The sequence below is a fragment of the Megalobrama amblycephala genome, linkage group LG8, assembly GCF_018812025.1.
Source record: "Megalobrama amblycephala isolate DHTTF-2021 linkage group LG8, ASM1881202v1, whole genome shotgun sequence".
NCBI classification, from domain to species: domain Eukaryota; kingdom Metazoa; phylum Chordata; class Actinopteri; order Cypriniformes; family Xenocyprididae; genus Megalobrama; species Megalobrama amblycephala.
In genome coordinates this window covers 34,456,596-34,477,344 of record NC_063051.1, presented here as the reverse complement: position 1 = coordinate 34,477,344, position 20,749 = coordinate 34,456,596, and the positions used below count along the sequence as shown (strand labels likewise).

General features: G+C 42.7%; 1 protein-coding gene across 1 annotated transcript in view; it reads left to right on the top strand.

Annotated features, from left to right (window-relative positions):
* The window catches only part of LOC125274417 (voltage-dependent T-type calcium channel subunit alpha-1I-like), a 55,044-nt gene that overhangs the window by 5,251 nt on the left and 29,044 nt on the right, over positions 1 to 20,749 (top strand). The window contains exons 4-17 of the mRNA XM_048200824.1: positions 2 to 161; positions 4,747 to 5,089; positions 5,241 to 5,333; positions 6,870 to 7,173; positions 7,274 to 7,506; positions 7,738 to 7,889; positions 8,098 to 8,283; positions 10,456 to 10,573; positions 10,954 to 11,109; positions 11,436 to 11,523; positions 12,190 to 12,326; positions 14,881 to 15,288; positions 18,028 to 18,128; positions 20,019 to 20,142. Of these exons, the coding sequence (XP_048056781.1) occupies positions 2 to 161; positions 4,747 to 5,089; positions 5,241 to 5,333; positions 6,870 to 7,173; positions 7,274 to 7,506; positions 7,738 to 7,889; positions 8,098 to 8,283; positions 10,456 to 10,573; positions 10,954 to 11,109; positions 11,436 to 11,523; positions 12,190 to 12,326; positions 14,881 to 15,288; positions 18,028 to 18,128; positions 20,019 to 20,142 (2,603 nt within the window). The remainder of the gene's footprint in view (position 1; positions 162 to 4,746; positions 5,090 to 5,240; positions 5,334 to 6,869; positions 7,174 to 7,273; positions 7,507 to 7,737; positions 7,890 to 8,097; positions 8,284 to 10,455; positions 10,574 to 10,953; positions 11,110 to 11,435; positions 11,524 to 12,189; positions 12,327 to 14,880; positions 15,289 to 18,027; positions 18,129 to 20,018; positions 20,143 to 20,749) is intronic.

Below are 20,749 nucleotides of genomic sequence, written 5' to 3'. Positions count from 1 at the left end.
GGCATGAGGATCCTGGTGAATCTGCTGTTGGACACACTGCCGATGTTGGGGAATGTGCTGCTGCTCTGCTTCTTCGTCTTCTTCATCTTCGGCATCATCGGCGTGCAGCTGTGGGCGGGGCTTCTGCGCAACCGCTGCTACCCGGAGGAGAACTTCACCCTGTGAGTCTGAACACCACTGACTGTAACGAAGGTGCTCCTGTTATGCTCTTTCAGATCTGACCTTTCATGCAGTGCGTAATAGAGCTGTTTGTGAATGTTAAAGGTCTGCAACATTTCAAAGAGCAGATAAATGGAGTTTTTGTCTCCTAAAAGAAAGAAGTGATTCTGAACTGCCTGAAACGAGTCGTCTCACTTCCTGCTGGACCTATGTAGGTTTGTAACTAATTTGCATAATGCCAGTCTATGGTCTTCATTGGCTGAACAGCGTCTGCTTTGCCCCGCCCTCAATCACTGTAGTTGTAGCTGAGGAAGAGGTGAAATTCAGATATGCTAATGAACGTTTGGTTTCCAACCAATCACAGCAGACTGTGCAGTCTGACCAATCAGAGCAGAGCAGCTCTCAGAGAGGCGGGGTTTGGAGAGACCGAATCCTTGATCGAACCATTTCAGACACTGAGTGAAAATAACTGATGCTGCAGTGGATATTATGAGGAAATTAAAGTGTTTTTTGACCTTGGATGAATGTGAACCTGTTGTAGGAGACTCTAAAACAACATCAGGAGCCTTTAAAATAACAGAGCTGGCTTTCATCCTCCTGATCGGGCTCTGGTTCTTCTTTCTTGTTGATTTCTGATGGTTTTGATTCTGGTTCACATTCGCATGACTGAAGGCTCTCGTGGGGTTTGAACCTCCAGCATTGAGGGTCGTGCTGCTCCTGACCAGCGTAAACTCACAGCCTTTATGGAGCCTCACGGGGGCTGAAGACTGTCGTGATGATCCCTCATTAGAGCACACCGCGGATCCCTCACTGGAGCACACGGCGTCACAGAGCTGCTTCAGTGAACAGAAATCATTATTAATGATTGAGAATCAGTGCCGTGTGCAGTAAATGTGAGTTTAACTGTCAACTTTCTGTGTATCAAGAATCAGTGACATATGAAAGGAGCAATTGATCATTGAGTTAAAAATATATTCAGAAAATAATTCAAAATACAGTTTTATGGCTGTTTAGAATCTCAGTTCACTCACACAGTGGTTTAAAATCTCAATGTACAAGTAGTGACAGATATTTTTTTACTGTGTTTTGATGTATGTTCAAGTGTAATCGATTACTGGAAAAGAAAAAAATGTGGTTCAATCAGCCGTTGATTGGATGGAGGTGGGGCTTGCATTTGATTATAATAAAGAGGCGGAGTTATGGTGAATAAATGATCAGAGAAGTAAATCATATGTCGTTTCACTGGAGGATCGAGTTATGACATTTTGATTAAAACTGAGGTGAACAAATGAATTATTCACAATAAAATAAAAAGCGTGCATTTCCAAAATAAATAGGGTTATCTTTTCTTCTAAATGCATGTTATTGATTTTATTGTGAATGATTCATTTGTGCAGTTATATTGTTTTAACCTCATAATTTTTAATCAAAAAGCTTGCATTTGTCAATTTTCATTTCATGCCGATTTTACAAAAAGGTAAACTATATTATCGCTCAGCTTTAATCCGCTAAATGCAACAATAAGGCATGAAGATATTGAGATATTATAAACATTCACATCCTGATTTTCTGTAAAAACAAAGTGCTGCTTTCTGTAAAAACACCATACAAATAAAACTGACTGACTTGACTTTAATGGTCTTAAAAATACATTTAAAAAAACAAAAAAAAACCCCATAAAAAATACTTTCATATTTCTTTCTTCTGACTCTGGGGTGAAATGTGAGCTGGAATCTCTCTCTGTCTCCCTCGTTCCTCTAATGTTTCTCTGTGTGATGAGTGATGGCGCACAGCAGGGGCTGCTGGGAGAATTACGGCTTTGACCTTGTTATGTCACACATGGTGACTGTGATAATGGAGGGTGTGTGTTTCAGGCCTTTAGGAAAGCAGTGTACACAGATTCACCAGAAAAACGCTTTCGTCTCACTGTAAGATTAGTCTCACGTGTCGTAAACGACACACACCTGAATCAGAATCCAATAAGAATAGTTAAAGTCGACAAGAAAGGGAAGTTGCACTCGTCTTTTCTTCCCTATTGTGTCGTATATCTGAGTGAAACGCTTCTGGAACAAGAACAAATGTAGGGCGGGGCTTGATTTTGTCTGTGGGGAATTGATTGGATGGTTGTGGTTTGCTATTGGTGGATCTCATGTGAGTGACAGGTTTTGTAGTATTGTACATTGTTAGTTCAAGTTAATATCAACATTTATTAATACAGATTTTTAAAAGTGGACCTATAACACCCCTTCCACAAGATGTAATATAAGTCTCTGGTGTCTCCAGAATGTGTCTGTGAAGTTTCAGCTCAAAATACCCCACAGATCATTTATTATAGCTTGTCAAATTTGAGCAAAAACACGCCGTTTTTGTGTGTGTCCCTTTAAATGCAAATGAGCTGCTGCTCCAGAAGAGGGCGGAGCTTTAACAGCTCAACAACAACAAAGCTGGAGAATCTCACGCAGCCAAAATGAGGATTGTCAGTAACGGTGTTCAGCCTTACATTGTTCAAACCGGAGTCGACACTGATGGAGAGACTCAGGAAGAAGTTACAACTTTTAGATGTTTCTGAATGGTTAGTGGATAAATTGATGTAGTTGCTGTGGAGTTGATTCAACTCATCCACTAGCATGTGCCGTCATGTTCATCTTTTGTGTTGAATTGACCCTCGTTTGTGAAGCAGTCCGGCGTAAAATGACGGCATGACAACAACACTCTACTACAACAACTCTTCCTCTTCTCTAAAGCAGCCCAACATGGCCCCGCCCCCTTTGTTGTGTGTTTTCGGGGGCGGGGTTTATGTAAATTTTAGGGTTTGTGATGTCACCAACCCGGGAAGAAGCTCGTTGTAGTCCCTACCAGCCGTTTATAAAGCGATTTCTGTAAAAGAAAATATCTCCCTTTGCATTGAACTTTGAGTGTCAAACTTTGCAGATGTTGTTTATGATCAAACAGCAACATTACACACTAACTAAAGTTAAAAAAGTCAAATCATAATCAATCACCGCTTTAATAAAACCCCACCCCTTTCTTATGTTTGACTACACACTTGCATTCAGACCCGCTTTCTCATTATCCAATCAACAACTGATGGAACTAACCAAGTCTTCACCCTACATTTTTCCTCTTTTTTAATATATCGTTTCACTTGATTGTTCATCACAAGTCAAGTCAAGTCAAGTCAAATTTATTTATATAGCGCTTTTTACAATTTGTAATTGTTTCAAAGCAGCTTTACATATTAGGAGCACAGAAAAAGAGAAATGGTTAAAAATAAGCTGTACAAGCAAGCGTGGTAATATGTAACATATACAAGATGGTGCTACATTAAGCCAATGTCGGCTGACTCCCAGGGGTGGAAAAACCCCCTAGGAGAAAAACCCAGCGTGCTAGCACTGGGAAAAAAGTCCTAGGAGGGAAAAAACCCCTTGGAAGAAAAAACCCCTTGGAAGAAACAGTATGATGTTACTTCCGTTACATGTCAACATCAATATTAGTGTTTATTCAGCTCTATTGTGCGTCTTGTTTAAGACGTCTTAGACAAGAACTCACTCCATCTCACAGCAGGATTGTGTTCCCACGTTCCCTCTCAATCCCAGCCCTCCCTGCAGGAGATCTCTAATCTCCTGTCTTACTTCTGCTCTATTTTTAACACATCTCTGTCCCATCGGTCTTTAACAGAGCCCACTGAACCCAAAACGCTGAAGAACAGCAGCTTTAATAACCACTGACTGTCCTCCGGTTCCACCAGAGGTCACAAACACAACCTGATCAGTGCTTTGAGGAGAAGATCTGATAAACACACTAGCGTTCAAAAGTTGGGCGTCTGCAAGAGTTTCTGAAAGAGTCTCTTCTGCTCACCAAGGCTGCATTTATTTGATCAAAAATACAGTTAAAATTAAGAAAAATTATTCCAATGTAAATCAGCTGTTTTCTATGTGAATATATAGTAAAATGTAATTTATTCCTGCGGTCAAAGCTGAATTTTCAGCATCATTACTCCAGTCTTCTGCATTAAACTTTAATATTCTATTGTATGTTATTGACATCAGCTCTTGAGCGTCTCTGTCTGGAGATGCTGACGGTTAACAGCAGATAGATGAATGAACATTCAGCTTCTCTTTGATGGTGTTTGTCCTCTGTAATCTTCTGACATTCATTTCATTTGCTCTGAGTGTTTGATCTGTGTGTTTGCCGTGATGTGCTCTCGAGTTTATTAAAAGCATCTCAATGGCACCTTTGTGATCATAGAGACGGAGCGCTAATAAAACCTTTGACCCTCTCGGCTCTGTTAAACCATCTGTGTGTATTTCTGCTCTCTTTATATTCCACAGAAATACTCTAAATCAGTGTAAACACGATTGTGATGAAGGCTGTGGCTCTGATCCATAACCTAGTGCGCAGCCTATGTAGGGAGTATCTCTAGTCTCCTAAATCAAAGGCATACACTGTCGAGTCGAGTCACCTGTGCGCTTCACATGACGCTCCCTATGTAGAGGAATCAGATCAGTCACTTTTGATGGCCTAGGATAGGATTCTGTCCTAGGTTTTGGACACATCCTGTGTTTGACTGTGTCTTCTTTCTTTCAGCTTAACAGGTGTGGCACTTCCTGCTCCGTACTACTCTCCCAATGAGGACGACGAGAGGCCCTTCATCTGCTCTCTGCCGCAGGATAACGGGATCATGTCGTGCGGTGACGTGCCGGCGCGGCGTGTGGCGGGACATCAGTGCTGTCTGGACGTGGATGATCTCCTACACCATCAGGCTCTGGGCCTCGTGACCGAGCCCTTCCTCAACGCCAGCGCCTTCGTACCCGGGCTCTGCGTGAACTGGAACCGGTACTACACCCGCTGCCACACTGGACACAGAAACCCGCACAAAGGAGCCATCAACTTTGACAACATCGGATACGCCTGGATCGTTATTTTTCAGGTATCTGTTGAGAGACTCGCTTCCACTGCAGAGCTTTCTGGCTCATGTGATGTGATTGATGTTCTTTGTGTTTAATTTGAACTTATTGGAAGAGAAATCCATTCCCAGAAAACTGTGTGAAGTGTTTTTCTGCTAATGATGGTGTGTTTAGGTTATTACTCTGGAGGGCTGGGTGGAAATCATGTATTACGTCATGGATGCTCACTCATTCTACAACTTCATCTATTTTATTCTGCTGATTATAGTAAGTACACACACACACACACACACACACACACACACTCAATCTCACACAGATTTATGAGTCTGTTCTAAAAGAGCAATATACAGTGTTTTATTTGACATGCTGAAGATTCATTTTACTGATATTGCCTGTCTGATATTCTTAACCTACTATCTGAGTCAGTTCACCTGTTTGTGAATGCTTTTATTATCAACAGATACATATGTTCCTGTGAAATTTAGTTTATATAATTTTTTTAAGTGTAATGTGGGCATCCCATAATAACCTGGCAGAGGTTTCTACCTGTTCTTTTGAGTGTGTGTTTGCAGTGAGACAGGTGTGTGATTGCGATGAAACAGGTCTGAGTTTGCAGTGAGACAGGTGTGAGTTTGCAGTGAGACAGGTGTGAGTTTGCAGTGAGACAGGTGTGTGATTGCGATGAGACAGGTGTGTGATTGTAGTGAGACAGGTGTGTGATTTTAGTGAGACCAGTGTGAGTTTGCAGTGAGACAGGTGTGTGATTGCGATGAGACAGGTGTGTGATTGTAGTGAGACAGGTGTGGGATTGCGATGAGACAGATGTGTGATAGCGATGAGACAGGTGTGTGAATGCAGTGAGACAGATGTGTGATTGCGATGAGACAGGTGTGTGAATGCAGTGAGACAGGTGTGTGTGAATGCAGTGAGACAGGTGTGTGAATGCAGTGAAACAGGTGTGAGTTTGCAGTGAGAAGGGGTGTGATTGCGATGAGACAGGTGTGTGATTGCGATGAGACAGGTGTGTGAATGCAGTGAGACAGGTGTGTGAATGCAGTGAGACAGGTGTGTGATTGCAGTGAGACAGGTGTGTGATTGCGATGAGACAGGTGTGTGATTGTGATGAGACAGGTGTGTGAATGCAGTGAGACAGGTGTGTGTTGGCAATGAGACAGGTGTGTGATTGCGATGAGACAGGTGTGTGTTTTCAGTGAGGCAGGTGTGTGATTGCAGTGAGACAGGTGTGTGAATGCAGTGAGACAGGTGTGAGTTTGCAGTGAGACAGGTGTGTGAATGCAGTGAGACAGGTGTGAGTTTGCAGTGAGACAGGTGTGTGTTTGCAGTGAGACAGGTGTGAACTTGCAGTGAGACAGGTGTGTGTTTGCAGTGAGACAGGTGTGTGTTGGCAGTGAGACAGGTGTGTGAATGAAGTGAGACAGGTGTGTGTTTGCAGTGAGACAGGTGTGAGTTTGCAGTGAGACAATTGTGTGTTTGCAGTGAAACAGGTGTGAGTTTGCAGTGAGACAGGTGTGTGTTTGCAGTGAGACAGGTGTGTGTTGGCAGTGAGACAGGTGTGTGAATGAAGTGAGACAGGTGTGTGTTTGCAGTGAGACAGGTGTGAGTTTGCAGTGAGACAATTGTGTGTTTGCAGTGAGACAGTTGTGTGATTGGCAGTGAGACAGATGTGTGATTGTGTTAAGACAGGTGTGTGTTTGCAGTGAGACAAGTATGTGTTTGCAGTGAGACAGGTGTGAGTTTGTGAGTTTTTCTCTCTCTCTGAATCTTTGCGTACCTTCACAGGTGGGCTCTTTCTTCATGATAAACCTGTGTTTGGTCGTCATAGCGACTCAGTTTTCGGAGACCAAACAGCGCGAGCATCAGCTGATGCAGGAGCAGCGAGCCGCCTGTCTGTCCTCCAGCACACTGGCCTCGCTGTCCGAACCCGGCGACTGCTACGAGGAGATCTTCCAGCTCGTCTGCCACGTCCTCCGCAAAGCGCGCCGACGCACCGCTGCGTTCTTCAGAACGCTCTGCTGCAAACCACCGGAGCAGACGCACGAGAAAACAAACGCCAACGGAGGAGAAAAGAGCCTCCAACAACATGGTGAGGAGGAGAGGGACAGGGATTGAGCAGTCACATGATGGATGGTGGATGGTTTGTAAGGATGCATGCAGCTCTGAGCTCTTCTCTCACTGCACCGCAGATGGAGCCACACCTGCCGCATCAGCAGCCAATCAGGAGACAGAGGAGGACACAGCAGAAGAGACAGACAGGTGTCAGAGAGAGAAGGGGGCGTGTCGGGAGCGGAGCCGAGAGCTGTGGATGGAGATGAGGGTCAAACTGTGGGGCATCGTGGAGAGTAAATACTTCAACAGAGGAATCATGGTGGCCATCCTCATCAACACCATCAGCATGGGCATAGAGCACCATGAGCAGGTCACACACATACACACATTGGTTTTTATGTAGACGTAATGATGTTAGCTAAAGCCCAACCCAGAACCAGCACTAACTCTCACACAAACTGGTGATTTGGCTGATGAATTGCTGCTGTTCTTTCAGTTGATGAGAATCTCTCTGATTGTTTCTCTTCATTACTTTAGATAATGGTGTGTTTCATATTCTCATTCTCTCTCTCTGTGTGTGTGTGTATGTGTGTGCGTCCAGCCAGATGAGCTCACTAATGTTCTGGAGATCTGTAACATCGTCTTCACCAGCATGTTTGCTATGGAGATGATCCTCAAGATCACAGCGTTCGGCTGCTTTAATTACCTGCGCAATCCGTATAACATCTTTGATGGAATCATCGTTATCATCAGGTAATGAACAATGAAACATCTGCTGTTGCTATATTCAAAGGATTGTTGAGGGCTTTCAATCTTTTTTTGTATGCACAAGCATAAAATAATACAGTTGTTAGTAATGTTTATACAGAAGAATAGAAATGCTTGAACCAAAACACAAGCATCACAATAAGTTCCATCTCTCTCTCTCTTTCTCTCTCTCTCTCTCTATGTGTGTGTGCAGTGTGTGTGAGATTGTCGGTCAGTCTGACGGCGGCCTGTCGGTGCTCCGGACGTTCCGGTTGCTGCGGGTTTTGAAGCTGGTTCGGTTCATGCCGGCGCTGCGCAGACAGCTGGTGGTTCTCATGAAGACTATGGACAATGTGGCCACATTCTGCATGCTGCTGATGCTCTTCATCTTCATCTTCAGGTGTGTGTGTGTGTGTGTGTGTGTGTGTGTGTTTCTCTCTTGAAGGGCATTTTGAGACATGCAACATTATGAGCAATTTTAAACTTTACTTCATTTAAACACAACACTTTGATCAAATTGATGCAATCAAGCTTATAATCAGCAACCATAATTGTAGTAAATTAGTGGGTTTGCCAACTTCAGTCAAAATAAACAAGCATCTAAAGACTTTAATTCCACTCTGACTGAAGTATGCATGTGTTTGTGACGAACACGGATGATGTTTTCATGCATAGATTTGTAAATATAGCAGTAAAAAAGGCATCAGGTTTTGGTTCTTTTACAGCCCTGCCCCTTTTTTCTTTTTTCTCTTTGTTGTGAGATTGCAGGGACAGAGGCTCCTCCTTGATGGGCGGGACTCTTGTTGGATTTTGGCTCACTCTCTCTCATCTTTGTTTTGTGTCCTTGTTTGAAGAGTGGGTTCCACAAACCTCATTTTCAACTGTTGTTTGATTTGTTGATGTATTGTTCTTTTTATTATTCTTTAATATTTTGACCCTAGACATTATTTGTTTAACTTTAAGTAAACTTATATTTTCTTTATTGAAACCCATTTTGTGAAGTGTGTTGTGACCTTGAGCCGGGTTGTAACATAAATTGGGGGCTCGTCCGGGATCAAATTCTGGTTTGGAGTTGGAGTTTTATTTCTTGTTTTTCAAGTTTTTTTGAGAGTGGAGTGTGGAAATGGTTCACAGTTACTGGATTGTTAGAAGACTCTGGTTAGGTAGAGCAGTCCAGCTGGGTTGCTAGTCACTCCTGAAGAAACTGAGTTCATGGGTCCGTTCTTCATACCTCGCTGATTATTGCAACGTCCCTTTCCCAAGATAACAGTTCTTCTATAATGCCTGATGAGTTTGGAGAACACCTGACAAGAGATCAGAGATCATTCCTTCATACAGAATCTCTCCAGATGCTTCAGATTCCAGCTCCATGCTGGTGCTTCTTCTCTTCAGTTCACTCCACTCATTTTCTTTAGGGTTCAGGTCAGAGGACTGAGGTGGCCATGGCAGAAGCTTCATTTTGTGCTCAATGACACATTTTTGTGTTGGTTTTGATGTTTGTTTTGGATCATTGTCCTGATGGAAGATCCAACCACGGCCCATTACTGGATTTCTAGTAGAAGCGGTCAGGTTTTGTTTTTATCTGTTGGTGTTTGATAGAATCCATGATACCATGAATCTGAACAAGATGTCCGGCAGAAAAACAGGCCCACAGCATTAAAGATCCAGCAGTATATTTAACCATGGGCATGGGGTACTTTTTAACCATGTGTGCACCAAACCCATCTGGTGGGTTTGCTGCCAAAAAGCTCTTTTTTTAGTTTCATCTGACCATAGAAGCCGGTCCTGTTTGAAGTTCCAGTCGTGTCTGACAACTGAATATGCTGGAGATTGTTTCTGGATGAGTGAGGAGGATTTTTCTTGAAACCCTCCCGAACAACTTGTGGGGATGTAGGTGCTGTTTGATCATTTTTTTTAGGTTTTCTGAGACTCAAGACTCAACTAATCTCTGCAATTCTCCTGCTGTGATCCTTGGAGAGTCTTTGTCCACTCAAACTCTCCTCCTTACCGCGCATTAGGACGATTTAGACACTCGTCCTCTTCCAGGCAAATTTGCAACATCTTTAGTTGATTGGAACTTCTTAATTATCGCCCTGATGAAAGGTGAACAATGAACAATCCAAGATCATGCCAAATCGTCATCAGTCAAATCCAGCTAACCGAGTTAGCAATGCACGAAGAACAGGCCCCAGGTTGACAACGTTGCATGACATGAATATAATGTAGTATATTGATGGATGAAAACATTGAAATGAAGACACTTTTAGGTGCGTCACCAAAAAAATCAAAAACATTAATAGAAATGTTTAAAATACAGTCACAGACTGTATGTGAGTCCATAATTTTTGCTGTGCATATGTGAATAATGCAATAAAAATAACTACAATTCTTAGCAAATAATCAGAATAATGAAAATAATTGCATGTAAATGGGAGTGAAGAGGTTTGAAAATGTTCTTCCTCAGTGATTTTATCTTGTTTTCCAGTACAAATATCTGTGAACATTCACTGTTACTGTCTAGTTACTTGAAGGATTTTTTTTAATATCTCTCTCTCTCTTTCTGTGTCTGCAGTATTCTGGGGATGCATATTTTCGGCTGTAAGTTCAGTCTGAAGACCGACGCTGGAGACACAGTCCCAGACAGGAAGAACTTTGACTCTCTGCTGTGGGCGATCGTCACTGTTTTTCAGGTAGAGAGAGAGATGTCACACACACACACACACACACACACACACACACACACACACACACACATGTTTGTTTTTGTGAATTGTGGGGACATTCCATAGGCGTAATGGTTTTTATACTGTACAAACTGTACGTTCTCTCCCCCTACACTACCCCTACACATCCTACCCATCACAGAAAACATTCTGCATTTTTACATTTTTAATAAAACATTGTTTAGTGTGTTTTTAAAGCTATTTTAAATATGAGGACTCATGGAGTGTCCTCATATTTCATGTTTACATCGTAATACCAGTGTAATACCCATGTTTTTATACACATTTATGTCCTCATAAATCACACACACACATGAATCTCTCCTCACATGTGTGTGTGTGTGTAGATCCTGACCCAGGAGGACTGGAACGTAGTCCTGTATAACGGCATGGCCTCCACGTCTCCTCTGGCCGCTCTGTATTTTGTGGCTCTGATGACGTTCGGGAACTACGTGCTGTTCAACCTGCTGGTGGCCATTCTGGTGGAGGGCTTTCAGGCTGAGGTGAGTCATTTCAACCCGTTCAATGCTTCGCTGATTAGACTCTCTGATTCAGTTTGATTCCTTGAGCTGCACATTGATTCTGAACAGTGTTGCATCAGAACGGTTAAAACATTAAGATTAATAAGTGCTGTAAGAATATATTGCTCATTGTTAATTCATTTTAATGAATGCATTAACTAATGTGAGACCTTATTGTAAAATGTTACCAAGTTTTTTAACAGATCACGGTTGACCATTAGGTGCTTCAGAACCAGCTATAGATTGGCTTTGGGACTCTGGGTAATAAAAACTTCATAATGAAGGTCTGAAATCTGTCTGTGTTTCAGGGTGATGCCAGCCGCTCGTACTCTGATGATGATGAGGGATCTTCTTCTAATGGAAGCCAACAGCACAAAGACTCACTCACGGTCTCCGGTATGATCAATCTCAATATTAAACCGAACAGCTACACTGAAAAAAAAAGGATTTACTTTGGAACTATTTTACCTCCAAAATTGATTTCACAGATAATTACAAAGAACAACAAGTAACACATTGAATTAAACATGACATTTTGAAGTAGAAAGACTGAAATATTATTTTCTTGTAAAACACTACAGTAATTTCAAAAAAATATTTTTACAGTATATATTTAGTTCAGTGCAATGTTTAAATATATTGCAAGGAATCTGTTCAAGAGGTTGTACTTTTGTGAAACACTGGATTTTGTGTGGCTTTAGACATTAAGATGGTTAGACGGTCTTGATGTATTATGTATGCGATGGTGATTTGGACTCATAAACCTGGGCGCACTGTGCTGGAAATGATGTAAAGCCAATCCGATCCGCAGTTTAGTGTTTTTTTAGAAAATATTTTTGTCTCCAGGAAACATCACACATGCATCTACTCGGCTAGTAATGTTGTTCCTTGAGATGTTAAACATTATTGGTTAATCCTGAGGGATTTTCCAGCACTTTCTATGTACTAAAATTCCTCCAGTTTCTGTGGCTATAAAGGGCGAGAAGCTCAACAGGGACTCATGAGTGGGACATTAGTACATCCACAGTGTGTGTTTGGCTGACTGCCGTTTCTTTCCTCCAGATCCGAAGCTGCCCTCTCTCACTCCTAATGGGCATCTGGAGCTGGAGCCGCTGGCCGAGGAGAAGACCAGGACCAGCTTCTCTGAGGAAAACCACCGGAGGAGGACAATCTGCCTGGGCAGGAGATCCTCATCTCTAGTCAGTCCAAAAATAAATCAATGTCATCACGTCTGTAACTGATGTTGGATGATCATTTGTCATGCGTGTGTGTGTGTGTGTGTCTGTGGATGTAATGAGTCAAGGAAACATTAGTGCAGATTAATGTTTAGAATTAGAAAATCCCTCAACCAGAGACTCGTGTGTGTGTGTGTTTGCGAGAGACCAAAATTCTCTTGATAATGTGCGACGGACGCTCAGCCAAGGCTTTTGGGGTTTCCATAGCAACCCCTCTTTTAATTGAGGCAGCCATGTGTATGGAGAGAGAGACGGGCGAGCGAGCCGCTTGAGTTAAATATAGTGTGTTGAGCTGTTGTTCTTGAAGTCACGTGCCGTCAGAAGATTGTGGTGGGAAAGAGTCTCTGGGAAATTGCAGAGCACGGTAAAACACTGTAAAAGACCAGACAGAAAATCATAGCACACTTCACACAGATGCATGCGTTCAAATAAAATGTTTCACTCTATGTGATTCACTCATCTTAATGATGTCCAGTCACCAAACGTGATGAAACCCTCACTGTAATGACGGTCGGATGTGAATGCTGATGCTGCACGTCACCTGATGTGGCGTGAGCCGAACTTTCTGTGTGAGGTCAACACGAGAGATTAACGGCGGAGAACACAAGTTTCTATGGCAACTGCTTTTACCGCTCATGCTGCTAAAAATGAGCGAATGCAGTCAGCAAGATCAGAAACACGCCGACTGCAATTACCACACGCACACGACTGCGTAAAGTTAACTCATCTTCAATGTTTAAAGGGCTCGTGTCGTCAGGATTCAAAGGTTTCTTCAGATTCCTTCCCCTCCCTCTCTGTAGCGCTACACCCACTTTTCTAGATTGACAGATAGTTAAACTGAAAGACGAATAGATAGACAGATAGACTGATAGAAAATGGAAAAACAGATGGATAGAAACAGATGGATGGACAGTTGGATAGACAGGTGAATAGATAGATGAATAGACACAGAGACATAGATAAAATAAGATGTATAAATAGACCGATAGATAGGTGGATGGATTGATGGACGGATTGATTGACAGATTGTTTGATGGATGGATGGATGGATGGATGGATGGATGGATGGATGGATGGATGGATGGATGGATGGATGGGTGGGTTGACGGATAGATGGATGGATGGATGTATTGATTGACGGATGGATGGGTGGATGGATGGATGGATTGAGGGATAGATGGATGGATGGATGGATGGATGGATGGATGGATGGATGGATGGATGGATGGATGGATGATGGATGGATGGATGGGTTGACAGATAGATGGATGGATGGATGTATTGATTGACGGATGGATGGATAGATGGATGGATGGATTGAGGAATAGATGGATGGATGTATTGATTGACGGATGGATGGATAGATGGATGGATGGATTGAGGGATAGATGGATGGATTGAGGGATAGATGGATGGATGGATGTATTGATTGACAGATGGATGGATAGATGGATGGATGTATTGATTGACAGATGGATGGATAGATGGATGGATGGATTGAGGGATAGATGGAAGGATGGATGTATTGATTGACAGATTGACAGATAGATGGATTGATTGACAGATAGATAGATAGATAGATAGATAGATAGATAGATAGATAGATAGATAGATAGATAGATAGATAGATAGATGGATGGATGGATGGATGGATGGATGGATGGATGGATTGAGGGATAGATGGATGGATGGATGTATTGATTGACGGATGGATGGATAGATGGATGGATGGATTGAGGGATAGATGGATGGATGGATGTATTGATTGACAGATGGATGGATAGATGGATGGATGGATTGAGGGATAGATGGAAGGATGGATGTATTGATTGACAGATTGACAGATAGATGGATGGATGGATTGATAGATAGATAGATAGATAGATAGATAGATAGATAGATAGATAGATAGATAGATAGATAGATAGATAGATAGATTGATGGACAGACAGACAGACGGATGGATGGATGGATGGATGGATGGATGGATGGATGGATGGATGGATGGATGGATGGATGGATTGATTGACAGATGGATAGATGGATGGATGGATGGATGGATGGAAGGATGGATGGATGTATTGATTGACAGATAGATAGATAGATAGATAGATAGATAGATAGATAGATAGATAGATAGATAGATAGATAGATAGATAGATAGATAGATAGATAGATAGATGGATGGATGGATGGATGGATGGATGGATGGATGGATGGATTGACGGACAGACAGACGGATGGATGGATGGATGGATGGATGGATGGATTGACAGATGGATGGATGAATAAATGGATAGATAGATAGATAGATAGATAGATAGATAGATAGATAGATAGATAGATAGATAGATAGATAGATAGATAGATAGATAGATAGGTGGTTGGGTTGACTGACAGACTGATGGATAGATAGGCAGATAGAGGAATAGATAGACAGACAGATGTCATTAGGAATCAAATGTTTCTTCATTTTTTCAGATAAAATAATGAATGAGTTTCTTTCCTCTCTCTGTAGCGCCACAGCCGCAGTTCCAATTACCACCACTGGGGGCGTCCTCCCGCTCAGCCGTCCTGGAGCCGCCGGTGTAGCTGGAACAGTGCGGGCCGTTCTGCCAGTGGCCTGAGGGCTGGAGGGGGCATCGGGGGCAGTTTACGGGTCCGCAGTGTTCACTCGCACCCCGCAGAACATGAGTCTCTCCTGCCCCACCCACCCTTCCTGTCGCGCAGAGACCGCCGCGCTGTCTCACTGGAGCTGCCTGAGATCCTGCAGCGCCCCGCTCTGGTCAGGAAGAAGAGTGTGTCTGCAGAACACCAGGACTGTAATGGGAAGGGCCCGGGCCCTCAGGGGCCGCTGCTGGGAGAGGTTTATCCCCAGCTCAACGCACGCAAAGACAAGAAAAACCTGGAGGAAGACACAGAATATGTGAGTGCAGAACACCATCCTGTGATAACAGCTGCAAAGTGTTTATTATATTATATGTTTGGATGGATGGATGGATGGATGGATGGATGGATGGATGGATGGATGGATGGATGGATGGATGGATGCACAGGTGGATGGATGGATGGATGGATGGATGGATGGATGGATGGATGGATGGATGGATGGATGGATGGATGGATGTTTGGACAGGTGGATGGATGGATGTATGGATGTTTGGATGGATGGATGGATGGATGTTTGGACGGATGGATGGATGGATGGATGGATGGATGGATGGATGGATGGATGGATGTTTGGATGGATGGATGGATGGATGTTTGAATGGATGTTTGGATGGATGGATGGATGGATGGATGGATGGATGTTTGGATGTTTGGACAGCTGGATGGATGGATGGATGGATGGATGGATGTTTGGACAGGTGGATGAATGGATGTTTGGATGGATGGATGGATGGATGGATGGATGGATGGATGGATGGATGTTTGGATAGGTAAATGGATGGATGGATGTTTGGATGGATGGATGGATGGATGGATGGATGGATGGATGGATGGATGGATGGATGGATGGATGGATGGATGTTTGGACAGGTGGATGGATGGATGTTTGGATATTTGGATGTTTGGATGAATGGATGGATGGATGGATGGATGATGTTCGGACAGGTGGATGGATGGATGGATGGATGGATGGATGGATGGATGGATGGATGGATGTTTGGACGGATGGATGGATGGATGGATGGATGGATGGATGTTTGGATGGATGTTTGGATGTTTAATAGGTAAATGGATGGATGGATGTTTGGATGGATGGATGGATGGATGGATGGATGGATGTTTGGGTGTTTGTATAGGTGGATGGATGGATGGATGGATGGATGGATGGATGGATGGATGGATGTTTGGATGGATGTTTGGATGTTTAATAGGTAAATGGATGGATGGATGTTTGGATGGATGGATGGATGGATGGATGGATGTTTGGGTGTTTGTATAGGTGGATGGATGGATGGATGGATGGATGGATGGATGGATGGATGGATGGATGGATGGATGGATGGATGTTTGGATGTTTGGACAGCTGGATGGATGGATGGATGGATGGATGGATGGATGGATGGATGTTTGGACAGGTGGATGGATGGATGTTTGGATGGATGGATGGATGGATGGATGGATGGATGGATGGATGGATAGGTAAATGAATGGATGGATGTTTGGATAGGTAAATGGATGGATGGATGTTTGGATGGATGGATGTTTGGATAGGTAAATGGATGGATGGATGGATGTTTGGATGGATGGATGGATGTTTGGATGGATGGATGGATGGATGGATGGATGGATGGATGGATGGATGGATGGATGTTTGGACAGGTGGATGGATGGATGGATGGATGGATGGATGGATATTTGGACGGATGGATGGATGGATGGATGGATGGATGGATGGATGGATGGATGGATGGATGGATGGATAGATGGATGGATGTTTGGATGGATGTTTGGATGTTTGGATAGGTAAATGGATGGATGGATGTTTGGATGGATGGATGGATGGATGTTTGGATGTTTGTATAGGTAAATGGATCGATGGATGTTGGATGGATGGATGGATGTTTGGATGGATGGATGGATGGATGTTTGAATGGATGTTTGGATGGATGGATGTGGATGGATGGATGGATGGATGGATGGATGGATGGATGGATGGATGGATGGATGGATGGATGGATGGATGTTTGGATGTTTGGACAGCTGGATGGATGGATTGATGTTTGGACAGGTGGATGGATGGATGGATGGATGGATGGATGGATGGATGGATGGATGGATGGATGGATGGATGGATGTTTGGATGGATGGATGGATGGATGTTTGGATGGATGGATGTTTGGACGGATGGATGAATGGATGGATGGATGGATGGATGTTTGGATGTTTGGATGTTTGGATAGGTAAATGGATGGATGTTTGAATGGATGTTTGGATGGATGGATGGATGGATGTTTGGATGTTTGGACAGCTGGATGGATGGATGGATGGACAGAGAGACAGTCAGATGGATAAACTGATGGATTGATAGGCAGACAGACAGATAAATAGATAAACGGACAGATGGATGGAGGGATGCAGTTCTCTCAGCTCTGCTGTTGAATCCATTATGCTAAACTCAGATGATTGTCCCTGAGAAGCAGCACATAACGAGTGGAATAAAGTCTTCACATTCTCTCTGAGTCTGACCATCTCTCAGTATTAAAAGTTTTTGAGCGCTGCCTTTCTCTCAGTGAAGTGATTTAAAAACGCTTTGTGAATCAGTTTGAGCGTATCATTAGAGCTGTTCAAAAGAGCGATTCACTGGTGAGCTGGACTCATCTCATCTGACAGAGGACTGAGGAGAAACTCGGCTCATTTTAGCTTTTAATAAACGTCTCGTAAGTGAAATACAGCAGACGTGTGTGGAGGATAAACAACATGAAGAAGCTCATTATGAACAGTGACAGCAAACACAATAGCCAAACTCTGCTGGGCCACAGCAGCTGTCCGCTCGCATGAATATGGATGTCATACGGATGTATTAATCCTCATATTATACTCAGTTTATTGGAAATGTCTCCCAGGGAAAATGAAACTGTTATTCAAAGTAAATTGGAAAGAGTTTCCTTCATCTCAGATAACCAGAGTCGTGTGTGTGTGTGTGTGTGTGACGCAGAGCCTGTGTTTCCGTATCCAGAAGATGATGGAGGTTTATCGTCCAGACTGGTGTGAGAAGAGAGAGGATTGGTCCATTTACTTATTTTCCCCCCAGAACAAGTATGTATTACTGCAAGACTCTCGTTCTGTTCAAATCTGTTCAGTTTTATTGACTGAATGTTTGTGAGTAATAGTACTCCACTACTGTACTGAAGGATTATTTTGGGGAATCTGTACTTGAGTTCTGATGAAACTGAATACTTGTACTTTTACTCAGTTACATATTACAAATGATACCTATTACTCCTTAAAAATTTCACATAGACTTAAAAGTACACAGTACATATGTTATTTTACAGAAGTCGCTTTTTAAGGACTACAACAAACGGCTGGTAGGGACTTCAACAAGCTTCTTCCTCGGTTGGTGACATCACAAACCCTAAAATTTACATAAACCCCGCCCCCGAGAACACACAACAAAGGGGGCGGGGCCATGTTGGGCTGCTTTAGAGAAGAGGAAGAGTTGTTGTAGTAGAGTGTTGTTGTCATGCCGTCATTTTACGCCGGACTGCTTCACAAACAAGGGTCAATTAAACACAAAAGATGAACATGACGGCACATGCTAGTGGATGAGTTGAATCAACTCCACAGCAACTACATCAATTTATCCACTAACCATTCAGAAACGTCTAAAAGTTGTAACTTCTTCCTGAGTCTCTCCATCAGTGTCGACTCCGGTTTGAACAATGTAAGGCTGAACACCGTTACTGACAATCCTCATTTTGGCTGCGTGAGATTCTCCAGCTTTGTTGTTGTTGAGCTGTTAAAGCTCCGCCCTCTTCTGGAAAGGGGGCGGGAGCAGCAGCTCATTTGCATTTAAAGGGACACACACAAAAACGGCATGTTTTTGCTCACACCCAAATATGGGCAAATTTGACAAGCTATAATAAATGATCTGTGGGGGATTTTGAGCTGAAACTTCACAGACACATTCTGGATACATCAGAGACTGATATTACATCTTGTGAAATGGGCTTTATAGGTCCACTTTAAATCATTTTTCAATAATAAATGATGACAGAACTAACTAGTCCTTTCAGACACAGACTTTGACCTACAGTAATAATGTGTTTTTATAATAATCGTCGCTGTAGATGGATGAACTTAAGTGTGTGATCACAGTTCATGATTAATTATTAGTCTAAAAAGCACTATATTCAAAAGTCAAACCATTGTAAAATCATCTGCTGGAAATTTTCAAGCAACAGGTTTCAGTTTATCATCTGCTGTCCTACAGTTTGACATGGTCAGAACAATGAGTTTTTGCATCAAAAATACCAAAATGAGAAAATCTCTACAGCCTTCTGGTTTCAAGACTCAATTTAAAAAGCTTAGAAAAGTGTATATTTTTTCAACTTTAAAATGCATTTTACACCCCGGATGTTTCTAAATCAGTGATTTAGAATCTTGATCTGGTGTGAACTAGTGTATAAAGTCACTATAGCTGTGTGTCGCATCTAAACGCTTCAGAGATCACTGTAAACACCAGCTCTCCCGTCCTGCTGCTCTGCTGAGCTCTGAAGCATCTGGTTTCATCTAGTCTGGTCTAGTAGGGGGTTATATTGACCCATCAGGGTAGGTAAGTGCAGGTGAACCTCAGCACAGTCGGCGGTCCGGATCACAGTTTAAATGAGACACACAGATCTGATCAGAGTCCTGCTGACGGCAGGAAGAGACTCGTATGTCCTTCACTGCGCTGGAGCTCAACTCATGCTGCGACACATGACAGATCTCACATGTGAAGGTCTTCAGAGACTTTACACTGAGAGTGATTCACAGCATGTGTTCAGCTTAATGCTCATATGAGCAGATCACAGCCAATAGCAGATACTTTTTGAAGAACTGGTGGAGTCAGAACTAACTAACTGAAATGAAAATTAAAGGTGACTTTACTTCTGATAATCAGTGGTTCTCAGCTGCAGTGTCAAGCCTCTCTCTGTCTGTGTGCAGGTTTCGTCTGATGTGTCAGACTATCATCGCTCATAAGCTCTTTGACTACGTGGTTCTTGCCTTCATCTTCCTCAACTGCATCACAGTGGCTCTGGAGAGACCCAGAATCCATCAGGGCAGTCTGGTACGTTTCGTCACTCACATTCACACACTCCTCACAGCGTGAGTCAGCAGTAGTGACACGGTGATTTGCAGCTCCGCATGAACACTGTCACATCATCCTTTGGGCTCGATGGAGCTTCATAGAGGAGAAACGGCAGGTTTAATTCCACCTGAATGATCTGCTCAGATCTGAGCGTAACTGGGTACAAATGAGACTGAAAATAAAACAAATGCTTTTTATGCAACATTTCCTCAATATTTATTAAAAATATTAAACTGAAAATGTTTATGCATTGGAGACTAGTGTTGTTACAACACTGGATCGATACGATACCTTGAAAAATATCGATATTCGAAACAACGGGGAAAATATAATGCCGTACGGATAATTTCTTATCTCATAATTTTATGACAATTTGGGTAATTTCGTTGCAATAGCTTACCCACAGCACAAGGAGGCTTTATTTAAATAACTGAAATTAATGCTTACAATTAAAGATACAAAAGTTATTCAGTCAAGAGCAGCGAGTGATTTTCTATTTTATTCTCTGAGTAACATGACAGACAGCAGCAGGTTTATTAGGCTGCTGTCACTTTAAGAGTTTATGCACAGATCCAATATACTGTTC